Source organism: Corvus moneduloides, chromosome 13 (genome assembly GCF_009650955.1).
Source record: "Corvus moneduloides isolate bCorMon1 chromosome 13, bCorMon1.pri, whole genome shotgun sequence".
NCBI lineage: Eukaryota > Metazoa > Chordata > Aves > Passeriformes > Corvidae > Corvus > Corvus moneduloides.
In genome coordinates, this window is record NC_045488.1 from 11,016,543 (window position 1) to 11,037,618 (window position 21,076).

The following is a 21,076-nucleotide window of genomic DNA, read 5'->3' on the forward strand; positions in this document are numbered from 1 at the left end:
TTCTTTATGAATGAGATCATAAAATCCTGGAATGGTTTGGGTTGGAAGGGACCTTAAAGATCATCCAGCCCCACCCCCTGCCATGAGCAGGGACCCCTTCCACTATCCCAGGATGCTCCAAGCCCCGGCCAACCTGGCCTTGGACACTTCCAGGGACCCAGGGGCAGCCACAGCTGCTCTGGGCACCCTGTGCCAGGGCCTCCCCACCCTCACAGGGAAAATTCCTTCCCAATATCCCATCCATCCCTGCCCTCTGGCACTTTAAAGCCATTCCCTGTGTCCTGTCCCTCCATCCCTTGTCCCCAGTCCCTCTCCAGCTCTCCTGGAGCCCCTTTAGGCCCTGGAAGGGGCTCTGAGCTCTCCTTGGAGCCTTCTCTTCTCCAGGTGAACAACCCAAACTCCAGTTTACCACCAAGAATTAGTAAAAGAACATTGTATTAACCAGCACCAGAAGTGACAAATCACAGGTTTACCCAAACCAGTCCTTTCTGCCCTCACATCTTTCGTAAGTGTGAAAGCTCAGAGAAGAAATTTGGCTGTGGTGAGCAAAGCACAGGAGTATGAAAATCCAGAGTATTCCCACACTTTCCTGCTTTCATGTGTGCAAACAGAAAAGGGGGAAGAAAACAAGGCATGGAAAGTATTATACAGAAAAAGGAAAACCACTAAGAGTAGGAGGAAACAAGGAGAAAGTGTAAGAAAAGAGCACTGAGATAGGTTAAAAGAAGGAAAAAAAAAAAAACCCAACTCCATAAAATCCAAAAAAAACCAGAGAGGAAAATAAAGAGCTGAATGAAAGACCATGTGCATTCCTGCTGTCCCTGCCTTAGTGTCCCACATATTATATCCCTGAAAATAATGAAGGTCACCAGCACATCATAGGAAGTAGCCAGCAATGAGAAGCCCATTACAACCAGCACAGAAACAATCAATTTGTTTATCCTTGTTATCTGAAAACAGAAAACAAAGTGGGAAGAGGATGGGCTCCTCTTGCTCCCCAAGGCTTTTGTTCCCCAGCTGCTTCCCCTCCCCGGTGCCACGCACATGACTCCTGCTTTTTACTCCTGGATAGGCAGGGAATAATGACTAACTGTAATAACATAAATAGCTGCTTCTTGCACACACGACATCTCCTGTCTGATTTCCTGGGAGCTGCATTAGCAGGGTTTATAAGTCAATTTTTAAAACTCAGGACAGCATTAAAAAACTGACAAATGCCACTCGGTCACGTCCCTGTTGTCACAGTTATTGAGGCCTCTGGAGAGAATGTCAAAGAAATAAAGCAAATTTCTTTTTTTGCTTAATTTGTGTCAATTGATTTCCTATTTTTAATTAATAATTCTAATTATGATGCAGCAAATTTACCCAACAGACACAACTGGTTTAATCAGCATGTATTGATTGTAACAGTAGAATTATCCCAGTGTTCCTGACACCATTGATTTTCTGTTGTGTGACTGTAAGAAAACAGCAGCTGGACAGACTCTGGTGTCAGCTCACGGTGTTGATGATCCCTGAGCTATGAATTGGTGCTCCTGACCCGACAAATAAAAACAGAGACATTATCTACTGCTTCAGCACTCCAGAGGAGGAATTTGATGATTAAGGTATGGCACAAATAAGAGGTTTAGTCATAGCAGTAGCAGCAGGAACGTGAAGATGGGAGACACTGATCTGAGGCAAAAAGGCAGCAGTTAGAAAAGTCCTTGTAAAACTGAGCTAAGTTATTTGGTGTAAATTCCTAATTTGTCCTCATTTTGGACAGCTCCAAAACATCTCTTTAAGCACATGCTTAAATATCCATGATAAAGACTTCAAGATATTTTTGAGCCTGAGTCTCACATTTTTTTGTAGAATCACAGAATCGGAGAATGGGATAGGAAGGGACCTTAAAGATCATCTTGTACCACCCCTGCCATGGGCAGGGACACATTCCACTATCCCAGGGTGCTCCAAGCCCCATCCAACCTGCCCTTGGACACTTCCAGGGATTCAGGGGCAGCCACAGCTTCTCTGTGCACCCTGTGCCAGGGCCTCACCACTCTCCCACGGAACAACTTCCTCCTAATATCTGATCTAAACCTTCTCTCAGTTTGAATTTCCAATCTTGTTTCAGTTTTTTCCCTATTTTTTCTCCATAGCTTCCCTCTGACAGTGCTCCCAGAGGCTGTAGAATGTCCATGCCATTGACACCTGGTACAGCCTGAGCTCTCTCAAATGTCACTGTCGTCCCCAGCTTCTCCAGAAGCAGAGCACTGGGCTGAGAAAGGAAAGGCAATTTACAGAGAAAGTGCAGTGTGACCCAAACTACTGTTGAGCCCTTTTGCTGGAGTCATTGAGATTCCTGCAATTTTCTGCTCATCGAGTTCCAAATTCTGCAGAAATTATATTAAAAGCCCCTTGGAGCAGCACCGAGAATTTTGAGCCATTTGCAATTTGAACACTCCGACTTTCAAAGCGTACAAAGGCTTTGCAACAAAAGGTGGGTTTGAACTGACCCTCTGGAACCAAGATGTTCCCAGGTGTGGAAGGAAAAATGATGAGATCTGAAGGCTGGGCCAAACACCAGTATGGAGGGGAGAAGAAAATCCAAGGTGGATGGTACTATCTCAGTCTGGGAAGGCAGAGACATCCCACCATTGCCAGAGGGAGCAGAGAGCAAAGCATTCCTTTACCTGAGGTGTAGCCTGGGATTAGAACCAGCCCCTGTGAGAGGTGTGAAAGGGAAAGTCTGATTTGTTTCCTTGCAGAGTTAATCACAGTGGAGCAGAAGATAATTCCCCAAGTTTCCCCTCGTTTGGTTTTCCACAATACCTGACAATACGAGCACATTTAACAGAAAAGCTGCTGTGGTGGAGGGGAAATCACAAGTAATAGAAAAATTACAATTTTTCCTGAAGCTGTTAATTCATATTTAACACTTTCAGTTCTGCTTACTCCAACTATAATGTGTCAGGAATAAACACGAGATTATACTAGTTAGCTTTTTGGCTAAAATATTTGGAACAGTAAAATTGATAGATAATTACAGTAACAGCTATTTGTTCCCTGCCAAACCTGCACTAAGGCATGTCTGCCTGCAGACTTATGTCTTTTTAAGCACAAAAAGATAAGCAGTACACATCATACACTTTGAATAATGAAAAAGATATCCTATGGCCAGCATTTCAGAAGTGGAAACAGACTGTGGTTTGAGTCAAACCATACCTATTCATGTAAAATGGGATTTTAATTGGAGCTACTTATCCCCGTGATACAAATGAGGCAATGAAAAATGATTGATGCACTCGGGTAATTATTGTTATAGCACCTTGCAAACTACAACAGAAAAACTTTAATGTACATAATGGCTGTTTAAATCTTAATAAGATACAGAACTGCATTTCAGTAGGCAAAATATTAATGCTACATTTTGAGCAATATTTATATTTAAATACAAACAATATTTAACTGAAAAATCAGAATACATGAGGAATGCTGGGTGGGTCGGTTTAAGTGATGAATAGATTTATTTTGGAAACATATGGAAGAAAGTAAAAAATGCATTAACTAGTCATTTTGCACAGTGGGGACATCTGAAGATGATACAGCACAAACTCACTGTCTCCCAAATTGTAAAAGGAGGCAGTGAGTGTGATGGTGCAGATATATCTGGTCTCATAAGAGTCACTGTTGCTGCTTCTCTATTTCGACCTAACAGCAAAGGTTAAGAGTGCAAACCCAGTTTCTGTTCATTATTATACAGCATGAATAGCAATATAAATTCTTAATAATTGTTATACCTAGGGGGGAAGTAAAGCAATTCTGCTCATTTAAATGAAATGAAAGCTGAGATCTCCAGCCATCCTTTCCCTCTCCAGCCTTGGAACACTGCCCCAGCAGGATGTGAGGCTGCTCCTGCTCTTTCCATCACGGTCAGATCAGACTCTCTTACAGAGCACAGGACTCGAGCAGTGCAAACATCAAGTGCAAGAGTCCTGTTAGAGATAAGTCTTCTGAAGATAAAAAAACTGCAGCAAAGACTTCTGTCTATACAATCAAGTAATGTGTCATTTGTCAGGGAAGGAAGGTCTACGTTAGCCTGAAAAAAATGCCAAGCAGCTGCTTATAAGAGAGGAGGGTATTGAATAACAGACCAAAGCAATCAAGACCTTCTCTGGTTATAATCTCATTTGTGCATTGACAGTATTTCAGTCAATAGCCTGTCATGCACTAGCCAAGAGTTGTATTGCAAATATATTTGGGACATCATCTCAAATTTCATAGCTGGTGCCCTACAAGGTCAGAGAGTGGAATCATTACCTTAATAGGGTGAGTGATCAAGCCATAAATCCAGAAAAATCAAATTTTACGTCAGTGTTTCCTATAAGGAAAAATAATAAAACTTCCAAAACATTAAATTTTTATATATCATCATTTCTAGCAACCAGATCCATTGCATCATGAAAATCAGAGGCCTCTGCATATAAAGCATGATCTCACTTTCACTGGAATCAATCACAAGTTCTCACTCTCTTTCAGAGAAGTAGGGGATACTCACAGAATCACAAATGGCTTGGGTTGGAAGGGACCTTAAAGCTCATCTTTTTCCACCCCCTGCCATGGGCAGGGACACCTTCCACTATCCCACGGTGCTCCAAACCCCAGTGTCCAACCTGGCCTTGGACACTTCAGGGATCCAGGGGCAGCAACATATTCTCTGGGCACCCTGTGCCAGGGCCTCACCACCTTCACAGGGAACAATTCCTTCTTAACACCTGATCTAAATCTCTTTTATTTTTAGTTTAAAACTATTCTCCCTTGTCCTATCACCATCTGACTGTGTAAAAACTGACTTTCCCTATTTTTTATAACCCTCTTTAAGGCTGCAATGGCATCTCCCCAGAACCTTCTCCTCTCCAGGCTGAAGGGGAACAGTCAGATTTGGAAGGGGATAATTCATAATTCTGTGTAGTTCTGGATGCAGATTATCATATTCTGGATGCAGATTATCACATTCTGGATGCTCCTACTGGATTAAGCAAATGCAAAGCAGAACAGGGAGTTTGGCACATCCTCCCCCACTTCAGCGGCTGCAGTTCCATCCCTGCAGTGGGAACTTTCCTGCAAATAAGCACCTTTATAGAAGTAGGGTCAGCACATAGGATCATTCAGACTCTGTCACTCTCAGGATTTCTTTTGTTTCTTGAGCCTCTCAGTGAACCTGACTCAAGTACAAAACCCCAGATGAACCCCTCAAAAAAAGTCATTTGGATTTGGTTTGTACTGTGGAGCAGCTGCCCTGTGGAATGAAGGGGAGAGTGGTGCTGTTGACTACGGACAGGAGCAGTTGGTTTAAACCACGACAGCATCACTGCACTGCTCATTTTTATATCGCATTGCAGCCTCAGAATATAATTGAACTGTTTGGCTTTTGAGTGCCTTTTCATTGGAAATGCAATATTAATGAACCCTACTGAGCTTCCCCAAACAATAACAGGGTTATGAATAAAAAATTACCCCTAACTGTCCTGATTCTACATAAACCTTCCTAACCCAGCTATTTTTAACACCAAAAAAGGGGAAAAATACCCAAAGTAGAAGATATTAATGAATTGTGAAACATGGATCAAGGGCATTTTGCTTAAATTCCTGATTTGATCAGTTCAAGATATGTCCCTCTCATATACCAGTAATCACCTGGATACAGGGTTTAGCAACCAACTCTAATTATAGAGATGTTGAGCAGTGATTTTTTTAAACCGAGAGTTAAGCTGAGAAGAGCTTCTTGACTAGAAGCCAGTGTGCTCAATCAATTAAATTATCATAAGAGAAGAAGAATCAGACCAAGGGGGAATGCGGATGTGGATGTGAGGCTGATCATTAGCACAAGTGAACTGTCACCTCGGTGTAGGCTGGAATGTGGCCATACCAGGAGATTGATGGATGAATTTTGCTCAGCAGAGAACAGCCCACAGTGAATTGCTGGTAAGATCTGAAAATAAATCTTACAATATTACAAGGCAAGGTGGAACTGCAGCCTCTGCAGTCCTGCTGTGGTTCACAGGCTGAGCAGGTCCTATCTGCCTGGTCCCAGGGGCCTTTCCTGGGCTGAAGGAGGTTTTTCTCCTCATATTATGGGATGTTGTACAGTGCCAGTGAGGTGTCACACAGCAGCTCATTAACACTGGAAGTGGATGAGCTTGGAAAGATTTGGATGGGTTTGTGTGACTCGAAGATGCAGATTTTCCCCATAACCCCTCTTTTTCTAGATGACAACTTCATGTCTGCCTATTAGAGAGAGACTGACTGGAACCACAGCAATCACAAACTAAAAGGCAATGTGGGATGTAGGTGATGTAAGGATGAAGCTGTCTGGCAGGTTGGTTTCTGGGTTCATGGAGGTTTTATTGACCTGCAGAGTACCTGTGAAGAGGGGATGGATGTCAGAGAGCTCACTGAGGAAGGTTTCTTTACCCTGTTCAGCTATTTTAGTCCTCAGTAGTCAGGGGGACTTTGCTTTAAGCTCCCTCAGTAGAAGAAGAGACAAAGACTAATCTTGCCATATAGCGTCAAAACTTAAACAGACAGCGGGAAATTCACAGTGAATTCATTAGGTGCCCACAGAGTCCTCAGAAAGAGGAGGCCTGAACTGCTGTCATGATGCCCTGGCTTGCAAGCTACAGCAATGTGACTCTGGAATCAGAAATCAGTGTATAAATCACGAGAAGATGTGAACTTCCTTCGTTCCTCACTTAGGAAGTTTGTGCTGTAAGAGATGTGAGGCTCATTCCTGTCACACATCCAAGGGAATGGCTTTACAAATGACCGTAAATACCATTATTTGATATTTGAGCTCCTGTGGGAGCTCAAAGGCTCCCAGATCTGCACTATTCTGAAAAGGTATGAGCCATGTGTGAGACTTGAAATGTCTTGTTTTGATACTTTACTGCAAATAGATGTTTTTTGGATACAATGTCCAAATAGAGAGACTTTATTCCCAAAACTGCATCCTAGGTAAGATTCACACTGGCTGATTTCTGCCTGGCTTGGACAAAGCTCCCACATCCCTCTTAATAGTCCAGAGCACTCTAATTAAGACTGTGCGTAGCAAGTTGCCTTTTTATAGAGTGTGAAGTCCATAAAGCAAAGCCATTTCTATGGCTGCCTGCTGAAAACCCCTCCAGCCCACTAAACCTCACACCCCCTTAAGGGCATGGTGAGATCTTTCCCAAACCTTTGTAATATTCCTGTTCCAAGGGTTTTTAGTGTAAGCGATAGATGGCCAACTGAGAGCACAAGGAAGAGCAGCTCTTAACTTATCCATGAAGTTTGAGCTGGCACAAGGAGAAGTATAAAAAATCCTCAGAATTGTGTCTCCCTGAAGGATGATGGTCTCCATTCCTCAGTGTCCTTAAGCCACAGGGAGAAGGAAGGGTTTGTGGCAAGCAGGGTTGCAAAGCCCATTATAAACCTCACTAAATAAATCAAAATCTTCCCACTGACCTAAGCTGACTCTGTTAAAACCGAAACACTGAACTGAATTCAGATACATGGAAATGAGGTGCCAATTCTTTTTTTTTCTGGAAATCATCCAGGGCTCCTTTCTGCACTTCTGGGGTCTTCAAGCATTTGAGTCTCCTCTCATGCTGCCCTCTCACCTGTGAGATACCTCATCAGCAGAAAAGGGATCACATTTTTTCTACCTCTCTTCTCTCCTCAGAAATCTGCTCTGCTGCAGCAGCAGAGGCTCTTGGCAGCGGGGAGACAGCAGGTGTGTGGAGTGCTGCTCTCATCATCCCTCCTCCTGCCTCCTCGGCCTCATTAGTTCCAGCTACAGTGGGAAAACTCCCGGGGAACGGGGCCAGGGTCAGCCTGGGACTGCCCCAAGCACTCTGGTGTCACACAGGGCTCATCCCAGCAGGAGACTGGGCACAGCCTGGAGTGTGGGGGGCACTGGATTTCAGGGACATGGGCAGGGCTCAGGCTGTGCCAGTTAACCTCAGGGGCAGAAAATCACCTGGCCCAAGGACAAAGCTCCCATTTCCTTGGATCCCTTTGCTTGGCAAACTCTGTCATCTCCTGCCTGACATGTGGATCTTTCAGTCCCCAGAGCCTTCACTGCCTACAAAAACAAGCACAACTCCTTGTAGGGAATAAGAGAATCCCAGAAATTATAGAAAGCCTTGGGCTGGAAAGGACAGAATGGTTTGGGTTCATAGGGACCTTAAACATCTTCTCATTCCAACCCCCCTGCCATGGGCAGGGCTGCCAATAATATGGAGACAAATTTCAACCTTCCTCTAGAAATGCTAAAATAATTTGTCAGCTGGTTTAGATGGCTCTGTGTGAACACTCTGTGCCCATCAGCACCCACCACTCTGCCAGTTCTTCTGTCATTCACAAATTTTTGCTGCAGTGATTCCATATTTACTCCTAGATCAGTAATGTAAATATTGATAGGAGTAAGTGGAATAGCAGAAACCCACCAGAAATACATTTTATGTTTATTCCACATTGACAGCTGCTTTTTGAGATCTGCCATTTAGTTTGTATTCAATTATTAATGCATGTTGTTGATAATTGTATAGTGCTGATTTTTTAATCAGAATATCCTGCAGTACTGAATCAAACATGTCACAAAAATTTATTTTATTTGCACAGCTACTCTAATAGAACTTGCAACTAAATCTGTGATCTCATCACAGAATGAAATCAGGTTTGTGTAGAATGAACAATTTCTTGTGAAATGCTAAACCTTATTTTATTATCTTTTGATTTTTTCACTGATTGAATCCAAATAGCACCATAACATATTGGTTTTCCTCCTGAAATGAAGGACATCTTTTCCAAAATCTCTGCAGGATTGTGAAAACATGCAAGTTTCTCTTTGGTTTTTCCTAAAAGATATTTTATAGAATTTTCTAAAAGAGATTTTTGAGAACTTGCAACCGAGGCACCCAGAAGAGTGACTTGGCTTCTGGGCTGGCATAGCAAGAAAGCCCAGGGGGAAGAAGGAATGTCTGAATCATCCTCGAAACTCCCTTTTCCACATCTCCAGCAAAAATTAGAGAGCAGCAGGGAATTGTTCCCAGGCTGCTCCAGCGCAGGCAGAGATTGATTTCAAGCTGCAGGATGTTCCAGAGGCCTCGTGCTCTGCACTGGGCAGCTCAGGAGGGACAGGGATTCCCCTCTGCTCCCAGGGCAGGGCAGGGAATTAAGTGTTGAATACTGGTTGGATACTGAGCATGAGCAGCAAAGCAGCTTTGGCTTCTCTCCCCTGCTCCCTTCACTCTTACCCAGCTCACAAAGGAATATGATTAAGATGTGAGTTGTTTAGATCCATTTTTAATATCTCCTGATCAAAAGTGGAAGCTTAAGGAGCATGTAAGGAATGACTTTGATATTAAAGAGAGAGAAAGAAGAACAAATAGTTTAATTTGCTTCTTGTCTTTCTTGGCTTGGGAATTTAAAGCAGATGTTCATATGTGAACACAAAAAACCCATATTCCCTCCAAGTCTGAGCACAAATCGCCTGGATCAGAGGGAAGATATCTGGAGAGGGATACACCAGGGTGCTGCCTGCTTGAAGGGGTGCAGGGATGGCACAGGCAACGACCTCTGCGAATGGGCTGAACGTGAGACCAAAAAATGAGGGAAGAAATCCTTAATGGAATGAAATACTTGCAGTATGCTCTCCACATAAAACAAATGTAAGTGTGTTATTGCAGTGTATCCATGGATCTGAAAACTGGGAAAAATGCAGATTGAGTATTACAGTAAGATTTTAATGGTGATCTTCAGAGACAAAGAAGGATGCAATGGTAGAAAGAAAGGAGCTGATTTCTGCATCTTGAACTGATGAGAGCACAGGGTGGCACATATGAGACCCCTGATTAGTCATAAATAGGGGAAACAGACTCTCCATATCATCCAAATCCTAAAGGGCTGCAATGTCAGATTTTCAAGAGGCTTTGATTCTTTTTGGTCTGTGCATGTAACAAGGAATGAGAGCTAAATTGTGGAAACCAAAGCCAGGCACAGGAGAGAACCCAATCAGCACGGAATCAAACAGGAGGGTGCAGGATGTTTCATAGATCACTTTAATCCATCACCTGAGAGAAATGGCCCAATGAAGCAACTACCACTGACCTTCCAGCCCCCCCAGGAAGAGGCACATTGCTCTCTGCCATGAATTCCTGCTCTCCAGGCTGACTCCAAAGCTCGGGAAGAGCCAATCACTCACTTCAGAATTTCCAGGAAGAGAAGGGATGTGGACACAGGCACAGGCAGAGAACTTTCAGAGGGTAACCCTGCCCCATCCCCTTCAACATGGAACCATCACAGATAGACATCATCACTGATTCCAGCATTTTTTATGGGCTCATGGTGTTTAAAATGCTTTATATATATTTAATCTCAGTTTCTTTTACAAGAACTTCAGGAATACCCCGAACTGTTCACAAGGAAGACGGAAGAGGAAGGGGATGAGTATTAACGAAGAAAAAGACTTCAGGCTTGGTTATAAATCTGGGATATTTGATCCCACAGCAAGACAGTCCTTGAATTCCTACCATTTAAAGCCAGATCCAGAGTGTGTGGGCATGAATTCCACAGGTACATATAGGCACCCCAATGGCTTTTTGGAGACATTCACAGTTATTGTTCTGAAAGCCAAAATGTATCACAGGGACTTCTGTACCTCACAGGGTCCAAGGACAGCTCATGTCCACCCCTTTAGAGAGGTCTAGTCACAGCAATTGCCTTCACCATCATGTTGTGTTATAGGCTAAATACTCCTCCATTTTTGCTTCTATGTGTTCTGCATGTTCAGGTTTTATTTAGGAAATTAAAACATTTCAGAATGTCTCTCTGTGCTTAGATTTGTATTGGTAGCACAGTATTTACCTTGCATTAACTAAGCATAAGCTGAGTGCAAAATCCGGCCGTTCATACAATGGGATAATTTTGGCACTGGGCCCAGACAAGAACTAAAAAACAATTGTCTGAATTTAATCAGTTGGTGTTACTTGGCAATGCAAGAAGTCTTTATGCAGGTATTTATTTTTCCTAGCAATAACAAGAATATTGGAATTTATATCCAGGAGATAAGTGAGTACCTTGTCACTCAAGCACAACTAACAAGGGAATTGCTATTTGGTGCAGACATGTAAATGCCAAATGCTTAGTCTGGTTATTATTGTAAATTCCATTTTTACAACCTCTTATTTTTAAAATGGTCTCTTAATTGATTTTTAATTATATTTTTCAATGACATTTAACTACACGTGCTTTGTAAATAAACCCACACACATCCCAAAATATATTACAGGAGCAAATACTGACACAGTCGAGGTTCTCTTTTCCTTGCCTGCATTGAGAGCTCTCAATAGAGGTTTTGCATAAGGAAGTGAGATCAAATTGGTTTGGGGTAGAAGTGGATGCAGTTCCACCATAGGCAGCTGATACCAGAAGATTTGGTCCTCAGAGTGTTACTGATAACATCAGAATGAATGGGATGAAGCAGAAAATGAGTGAGAACATCCAATCCTGTGCCCTGTAGTTTACCCAGGTTGAAATGTGGCCAGGACATACTGACCTAGATCTGGTTTATGTGAAACTCCACAAGCTCTTTAGTGATCAGAAGAGGCTTGAACATCTCTTTAACCTCAGGAATACCACATTAAGGGAGAAGCAGAAGGATTTTCATGTCTCCAGTGAGTGTTTTGGAAGTGTCAAATAGCCCAGGTGAGCACCAGGCAGACCTGCGGCGCAATGCGCAGCATTTAAGGACATGGAACTATAAATTGCATCCATCCAGCTGCCTAAAGCACAGGTTTGGGATGAGTTTAAAAATCCAACCCAGTATAACTGAAACACTGTATGAAACTACTTCATCCCCTTGAGTTTCTGGCTCAGCATCCCTCAGGTTTGGGGTCCAAAGGATTATGTGCCATTCAAGAGAGAAACCATACACAGGGACAGGCTGGAAGCAGCTCCCTCAGATCCCACCACCCTACATGAGCCATTGGATTTGTTGGAAACCACTCACTGTTGTAGTTGCTGTTCCCACCAGTCTCTGCCGAAGTGGTGCTGGACTCCCCCAGCCCATCAGAGGTGGCCAAATCTTATGGAAAATCAAAATAATAACTTGAAAAATACCACTTCCCGTGCATTCCTGAAAACACTGTATAACCTTGATGAAGTCAGCAGGACAACGACAGGTGAGGACTCGCACCTTTTTCACTCAAACTTGCATGTGCTGACAATTCCCACATACCTTTACCATGGCCAGGATGCCACCTTGTTATTAGCAGGGCTGTAATTTCATTAATGGTTACAAAGAAGCGGAAAACACTGGAAAAACAGAATTTAGTTTTTATCCAATTCCCAAGCTTAGCAATTGTGCAGAGGCATAGTGCTTTTGTTGGGGAAGGACCTGATTCCTTTATTCTGTGGCACTCATAAAACCCACAGGACTGGGGAATGACTCTATTGATCTTGGGTAAGATTCACTCCTGTGCAGAGATCCAGCACAAAACAGCATTTCCCATAAATTTTGTTTAAGCCCCATCCTGTGGAATAAAGCAGCATGCAAATCACACATTACTGGGACAATAATGCTTTGTTCCTAAATATTGCTACTCCTGAGGAGACTACAAAATGCTTTCAGAGACTGTCAGAAATGAGATGTGACTTGCCAAAGGTCACCCAGCAGGGATGCAGAGGAGCTGGGACACGTCCAGGTGCCAGAGCGGAGACCTCTGTCCTGTCCTCTGCCCTTCTTCATGGTACAAACACGCAGTGACAGCTTCTGCTCCCCAAAATGTCTTATCAAAAATGCCTCATGTAAAGTCTGCCTGCACAATGGGAGCTGAATGTTCCTCACAAGCTGCATTCCTCAATTCAGGCCGTTTATTTTAATTTCAATTAAACCTGATTTAATTAGGTGTTGTATGTGTTCTGCATAGATGACTAAAACTCTTCTAATTTTTTTCCAGTGGGTATATATTTTACCTGCTCTCTTTTTTTGCAGTGGTAGCTTTTGCTCACCCATACCTCCTCCTACAGGATCTGAGGGAAAAAAAAGTCCAACTGACGTCCATTTCCACCCCTTAATGAAAGTAGGGGTCAGCTCCTGCCGTAATGTGAAGACTGGTAAAACATCTTTTCTGGCAGTTTAAAAACTTCCAGAATGCAGAAATTAAGCGAAAGGAATTGGAAATCTCAGGGACAGATTCCAGCAGACAGCAATGTACACTCAGTTCATTAACTGACTCTGACAAAATATAAGTTCTACATTTCATATATGTCACAAACTCTTAAGAACAGTAAGTGTTTGTTAATGGACTTTTGGGGGGAAAAAAGCTAAACCAAGTGGCAAAGGTCTCTGCACTTCTGTGTCTCAGCAAAACTGGCTGCAAAATAGAGTAAACTGTGGATGTATTTTAGGGAGCTACAAGTAAAGTTTCAGATTAATCCATTCCTGAACCTGTGCTGTTGCTCAAAACAGTAATTGGAAAACAATCCTGGTAAGGTTTCGTGCAGCAAGGACAAAAATTCTTCCTTCAGCACAAGTCAGTCCTTTTATTTCCTGGGGAAGGGAATAAATGGTTCCACTGGGGATCTAATAATTGTTTGTTGTTTCTTTTTAAGCAAACATATATGCACCTGTACTTATGAATAGTTACGTTTTTATTTGGCCATAAAGTGCCCAAGTGGTCCTTTAAGAACATAATTCCTCCCTAATTGCACAGCCCTGAGTACTCCTGGACAAATTGTAATTACAAATGCATGTTCATTCTGCATGGACAGTCCCTGTTTTACTATTTCTAATTACCAAAACACAAATGGTTTCAAATTAGAAGAATCCCACCAGTTCCCATTTTACATGAGCACAAGACAAATTTAATAACAAATCTTTCAAGGGTCTTGTAGTTCAGGCTGGCCCAGGAGCAGGTGCTGTGAGAAATCCCCCTCTCTTCAAACACATGAAGTGAGAGAAATGCAAGGTAGACCAAAAAGAATCAATTTGTCATGACCAGTAAAGAGAGCTGGAGCTTCTATTTTCATTTCTGATACCTGAACTGGCAAAGCATTTCAGCAGTGACATTTATTGATCATGTAGCCTCAAAACAAAACTGGGGGGGTGCAGAGCCTGGAGAGGCAAAAGATATGCATTAAATACAACAGGGAAGTTCCAAAAACTGCTTTTAATAGCAGAAAAAAATCCAGAGAAACAAATCCCATTTATAGGCCTGGGAAGCATGGGAAGCTTGCAGCCACTCTTACCAGCAAGAAAGCGTTGGGATTTTGCTATCACATGGCTTTTCCTGTCAGTTTGATCACTATTTTAGATGCAGAGGGGACATTGTGCCTGTTAATGTCACTGGCCTCAATCATGCAATCCTTAATCAAGCAGAAATCCCTGCAGCTTTCCCCATAAAAGAATTACAGACTTAGTTATAGGTTTTCTGGTGCAGGTTTGACCCCTGCTGCCTCCCTGCTGCAATAAAACTCCTAAACCCTTTTGGATCATTACTCCTGCAACTTGCCTGAGGGCACAGGGGGTGCAGCATCCATGGGGCTGTTTTCTGTTTTTATCCAAGAGCTGAGGATGCATCCAGTGACTGCCCTGGCCAACAGACAGCACGAGAAACCATCTAAACCAGGGCCAGGGCTGGGAGGGAATTCTTGCCTCACAGTAAATTCTCCCACCAACTCAAACTCCCCACAACTTCCTCATTCTTGTTCAGCCATTGCCAGAATGGCGTCCTTTATTTAGAACAAAAAAAGATGCCTCTTTAATGGCTAAAAAGGTTATTAGGATTGTTTATTCTAAGCTCTGAAATATGTGTTCAATTCTTAATTTGCTTATAGGTCTTCTAATTACATCAACATTGGGGTTCTGCCTTTGTAGCTGTAATTGGAAGCTGATGTAAAACCAAGACTAGAAAACATTAAGCATTGCAGTGACTGGAGCTGTTTTTCGTGGCATTTATCATCTCACTGCTTGTTTATCAGAATGAAATTTCCAACGCAATTCTCTTTTTAACCTACAATATTAGGTGAAAATATTAAACATGTTCACTGGCAGATGATTATTTATCAGAGACAAAGCCAAAAAAAGCCATACCCTACTCAAGGCAGAGCCTGCAACTCATTATGTTACATAATTCAACATTAGAGAGTGAGGAATAGAGAATGCTTTGGATGGGAAGGGACCTTCAAGACCATCTCATTCCACCTTCCACTAGACCAGGTTGCTCCAAGCCCCCTGCAACCTGGCCTTGGACACTTCTGGAAGTCCATACAAGAATTCCTACAATGTTTGTGGCCTAGTTGTATTCAAAGGCCATGATTTCAACTGAACTTAAAATCCCCTCCAAGATCAACAGTAAATTCTTCTGGATTCTCGTTTTCAAGTTTAAAATTGTACCAGGAAACATTAATTACAAACTAATCTAAATGCATCATCACCCTGTAGCCGATTGGCCTCAACCCTGACAAGTGAAGTGTGTTCTTAGATCCAAACAAAGGTGATTTTTGGGATCTGTAGAAGCTGCTGAACATCAAAACCAACTCAAGACACCTGAAATTATTCTCCATTGAGATCCACACAAACATTCTGATAATGCCAAGTGCCATATATCATTAGAGCCCTTTATTCAAGGTGCACTTCATGGTTTACTTGCCATATTGTAATAGGAAATCATAATGGAATAATAAATGAAGAAAAATAGTTTTTCTGTTGTCTTTGTTTGAATTTCTCAGTGTGTGAGAGCAACACGTGTCTGATTTTTCATCTCTCCTTCAACAGCCTGAACTGACAGATTGCCCATAATCTGTTCTAAAATCTCAGTGCCAGAACATGACAATAAGCCCCACGGAGTGGCTTGGGAATCTCAAAGGGAATAATTTACCACTAACCAATAGCTGAAGGGTGACCCAGTTTGGTGAGGCCTGGAGAGAGACACATTGCTGGTGGCTCCAAGCATGTGGGCTCCATGCAGGCACAGTTAAAAGGCAGATTAATTGGCAGTCAGGTGTGAGGAACAAAGCCAAGGAGCCCTATTGAGGACCACACGGCATCCAGCCTGTTTGGAAAGCACTTTATGAATTAACCTAGGCTGGGGTTTTTTAAACTGTGAGCATCCAAAGATTCACACCAGCATTTCTCCAGCCTGATCTGTATTCCAAAGCAGTCCTGCTCACATAAATCTCAGTGCTGTTTTTTACTAGAGAGTGAAAGGGAGAAAAGCTGCTGTTAAATCAATAGGCTGCGTTGCACACCACAGTATATGAAAGTCCTGGTGCTGTGCTTATCATTTGTGCTGCCACCGACTAATTGCTGTCCCTTGCACTTCATTATCCCCTGTAATATGGTTACAATAACAGAGGATGACAAATAAGAACTGTTATCTTCTCCAGGCCAGTCTTTCCTCCCAGGGTGAGTTCTCATTCAAATCCATCTATCTGGATGAATAAGATTTACCAGATTACACATGGACTTAAAAGGTTTAACACGAGCAGTGATGGAGAGCTGCCTTAGGAAATATTTTTACAGGCACACTTTGGGGATCTGGTACAAAAAACTCTTTACTGCTGCTTTTGTACCCACCATGGTTTCCCTTAGCTCTCCCTGCATTTAAGGCAGCAGTGCTGGCAGACAGAAAACCTAGTTCTATAAAATACTAAACGTGTCTCATGTCTTCTCTGAATCAGGTCTGCCAGTCATTCACACACCAGAGAGGTGGTCTGATTCTTTTGATGTTAAATTAGATCCTGAAACTAATAAAACTGCCTACATTGATTATGAAGCAGAAACAGGCAAAGAATATTATGGATAGGAGAAAAGAGTTTGTGTCTGGCAAGAAAGGATAAAAGTATCTGATCATTAATGGGTGGCCTAGTTAAAGAAAGTCCTTTGTGGCAGCAAAAAGAGGAACTGTAGAAAATATGAATGAAACCTCCAATAGCCACATTACGGCCACCTGGTCTCTGGTGAGGCTCAGGAGAGGAAGAGGAGCCTCTTTTGTGGCTTCCAAAGTCTCTGCAGGAGATCAGTTTTTCCCATTGGATATAAAGGATGTGCACAGTGTCAGAAGGAAGGAGAGATGGGGAAGCCATTATTACAAAGTCTTTGCTTATGCTAAAGATCCTCAAATCCTCAGTGTGCAGATACAAACTCATATGGACTACAGGAGGCTGCAATGGAAACTCAGATGTTTCACCAATCAAATGAATGCATTTATAAATTACATTTCTTTAATCCTGTGGCAGCCTCACATGTGTCTCAAAAGTCAGCCTTTACCCTGGGCATCCAAAGCACTCACAAATATCACCAATATTTGTCTACACAAAAGGCACAGTTGCATTAAGGCACACATTTGCATAATTAAAAACATCCATAGGTGAAGGAGCAAAACCAGAAACGTAACAAAGAATCATTTATTTTCCAAAGCCTTCCAAACCAAAGTTGAGGTAACTAATTGCCCAATATTTGGTGGCTGGAGGTAGTTCCCACTCTTACCCATGCTGAGCTCTCTGTAAACTTTTGCATTATTCTAACTCCTTCTGGCAATATTGTTTCTTTCCTTTTGATGTTCTAGATGCTCTTTTTGTTTTCTGCTTGGTTCCAAACTAGTTATAATCAAGAAATTCTCTTAGAAAACAGCATTATGTAAGTGTCCATAATTTTGTGTAAACTGGTGCTAAACACCTAAGGACCCCAAGAGTCCATAAAAATAAATCTGAACATGCCCATGAATCATTGTCTCATTTGTATTATTTCAAATGCTCTGCTAGTTAATGATGTCTTGAATTGGTTTATTATTATTATAACCTCTCTGATAGTTAAATCAATCAAATAATCAGTGCTGCAGTTCATCAAATATACACCTCCAGGAAGATGCGGCTTCCCTTGTATACTGCTGAGGAAAAACAGCATTTCTTTATTATAGACATGATTAGTTTGTCTTAATATCCTTGAAATGTGGTGAAATAGTGCCTTGGAGGTAACAGTCAACTATTTTTGCATATGTTTATAGCGTTTCTGTTTCTCTTAGAAAGAAAAAGATGTAAATTGCACTGCACCAGTTCCAGGGTGGAGTCACTGGTGTGTCCTGGCTGCAATCTGTTACTCAACACTGCTTCATCTCAGGCACTCACACCCTTCCAGAAACCCACCGAGCATCTTTCTCCTCACAACTGTGCTGTATCACACTGATTTTGCTTTTTCCCTTTTATTAAGCCAGTCTTTCAGAAGCTTTGCTACATCTGTGTGGATATCAGCTTCTGATATCTGTTCAGTGAGCAGCATTAAAAGGAACTACTTGTCTTAGCACTGCATTGACATTATCATGGCAAATTGCTTTAAAATATCACTTGTAACTGTAATATTAGCACAATAAAATATTTTAAATTTGCCAACTGTGTCTCAGAGCTTGCCCTGATGGTGAATTACTCCTCATAGTACATAGTACATTAACAACAATTCTAGTAATTGTCAGGAGCACTGATGGACATTTTGTTCTACTCAATGAAGGGAGATCACAGCTAGAAGGACACAGGCAGTTTATTAAATTTCATAACTCCTGCTTTCAGGTAGGTGATGTGGAAGACTTACACCTATATATCAATTATAAATTTATTGTGCTAATAGCTGGTAGGATTAGAGCATCTGCAAGCTGCAGTTTTATGCAGAGCTCAGGATCAAGGCTTCCCATGCAGTGACTCCCATTACAGCCTAATAAAGATGAATGTGGCCAGTGTAGCTCAGAGAGAGCGCTCACTAAATGAAGAAAGCAGCTCGGTGAATGTGGAATCTGTACAGGAGCCAAACCCAACTCCTTTTTCTAACTCAGAGATGCAACATTTGGGCAGCTGCCCAAGGAAGGGAAGAGAAGGAAAACCAAGTCTGCATGCATTTTTATTTCTCACTGACTCTGAGCCCACACCTATAAAACCTAACTAAATTCTTGATTTCTTTATATGTGCCATTCCAGGCTCTTTAATCCACGATTATAGGAATGTAATTGATATGCAGGCCATGTTAAATGCATTATGGTAACTCTGCAGTTAGGGAAGTAACATATTCCCACTAAATTTCAGTATGATGCAGTCCAAAGTGAAAACACGATAAAAGGAATTCAGAAGATGAGAACTCAGTGGGGTTTCATAATCCTCAGCATGTGCACAGTTGAGAAGCAGAGCTCCAAATGACCTGGACAAATCTGCATAAAGTTTTTTAGCAAACATAAATGAATTCCTGAAGTAATCACTCCATCAACACATGGGATTGTATCTCCACCTCTCCCACTCTTCACTTCTGCTTGCAGAAGAAGTCTTGCATAATAAGTAAAAACTGCACTTGCAAAGTGGTTTTTTTGAGCCTTTAGGATGAACACTGCTCAACCTGACTACCTGGTGGATATATTAAATAATTTATCAAAAATGTCTATGCTGTGCTTGATTCTAAGGAGAGAAATAAGGAATGATAGTCTGTAAACAGTGGTTTGTTACACAACTTCCAGAATCTAAAGGCTGAACACTAAAGTAACCTCTGCATTGCACAAAGGAGATAATTTGGCACTGACAGTGTGTTCCAAATTTGACCCATCCTTCTGAGGAAGGTTCTCAAAGATGGGATAGTTAAAAAGTTAGCTTGGAAAGGATGTTACATTTGGTAAGCAAAAGTCAAATCTGGTCAAACTGAAACAATGCTACACAGTTGAACTGGATGATCTCGTGGGTCTCTTCCAACACTGATTCTGTGCATGACCTGACACACCAGACCCTCTGAAGAGGGTTAGCACAACTGGAAATGACTTCCAAAGCTATTCCTGGGCAACATGGAAGTGCATCACTGGAGGGAACCCCGAGAAAGTGCCATTCCACTCCTGCTCTCTGTACTGGGCTGTTCTCTCAGGGTCCTGGGTGCATTGGTGGGCCTTGACAGCCCTGCCCAGCCTCCCTTTGGACCACCACTCACAGCCCAAGGACCCAGAGGCTGCATTTCAGCTCAGCCCTGGACCCTCAGCCCCTGCCTGAGCTAAGCTGGAGCTGTGTTTGTCTCCAGCTCTGTCCCAGCCAGGCCTCTGCCTGCCCAGGAACCCTGCTGATCCTCATCCTATGGACTGAGATCCCAGCCTGACCTCACACCAGCCTCCTCACCAAGGACCTGCTTGGTCCTTCTCACTTAAAACAGGGTTAAATTTACACATTTCTGAAATAAATGGATTTGAAATCATAGGTCATTGGTTCATGGTAATTAGTGTGTGACATCACTCCTGCTAATGTTCAACATATGGTCTAATGCAATACTACATTATTTATTACTACATTATGTTACATAAGTGCAACACATATAAAGAGTCAAGCAACTGAAGCCTGCACTTGGTTATGTTAATCCTCTCAAGTACCATGGTATTTCACAGCACCTCTTAATAGCCAAATCTTTTCTGCATCTCGACTGCTGCCTGGCAGTCTGGCTAAGAGAGATGTGGGGGATCCATTCCTGTAGCTGAGATCTCACCCTGCCTGCAAGTGCCTCACCAGATGGTCAGCATATTGCATTTTCCCCTTGGTAACATCCTTTTTTCTCCCTACATCTGGAACTCAAGTAGGAAAATACTTCTGTTGTTTCCTGTGGTGCTGAAGGTAGGGACGTATCCTCAGCTCCAGCACAGCACAGCTGCCCAGGTCTGTACAGTGTTTTAAGCTGAGATACACCTGAATTTTGGTGCTTATTTTCCCCTCTCACAGCCTGGTGATGCACCAGGCAGGGAACTGCTGTCTCTTTGATCAAGAATTTCCACAAAACAATTGCTTATTTGATCTCAGGTGCTTGAAGTGTTGCTTATCCTATTCCAATGCTGTTTTGAAATGGCTTTTAACATTCATGACTTTCATCCTAAGATGCCTCTATTAGTTAATCAAAAGGTATTCTTGACCCCATTCAAAAGTTCTGGAGCTCTTCCTGTCTATTGTCCCCTAATTAGAGTCACAGGCCCAGCGTGATGGTCTTCTCCAGAGGAACACTGAATCACATAGGTCACTGGCATGAGGCTGCTGCCTCTGGATTGTTCCCTTGCTC

General features: G+C 42.4%; 1 protein-coding gene across 14 annotated transcripts in view; it reads right to left on the bottom strand.

Annotated features, from left to right (window-relative positions):
• The window catches only part of MEGF11 (multiple EGF like domains 11), a 255,625-nt gene that overhangs the window by 108,770 nt on the left and 125,779 nt on the right, over positions 1-21,076 (bottom strand). For 11 of the 14 annotated variants that reach the window (XR_004242750.1, XR_004242751.1, XR_004242752.1 and 8 more), the window contains exon 7: positions 12,032-12,106. The exons of the other annotated variants lie outside the window; for them this stretch is intronic. Coding sequence is in view for 8 of the 11 variants with exons in the window: in XM_032122617.1 (XP_031978508.1) it covers positions 12,032-12,106 (75 nt within the window). In the remaining 3 variants the exon portion in view is untranslated. The remainder of the gene's footprint in view (positions 1-12,031; positions 12,107-21,076) is intronic. 14 annotated transcript variants of the gene reach the window in all.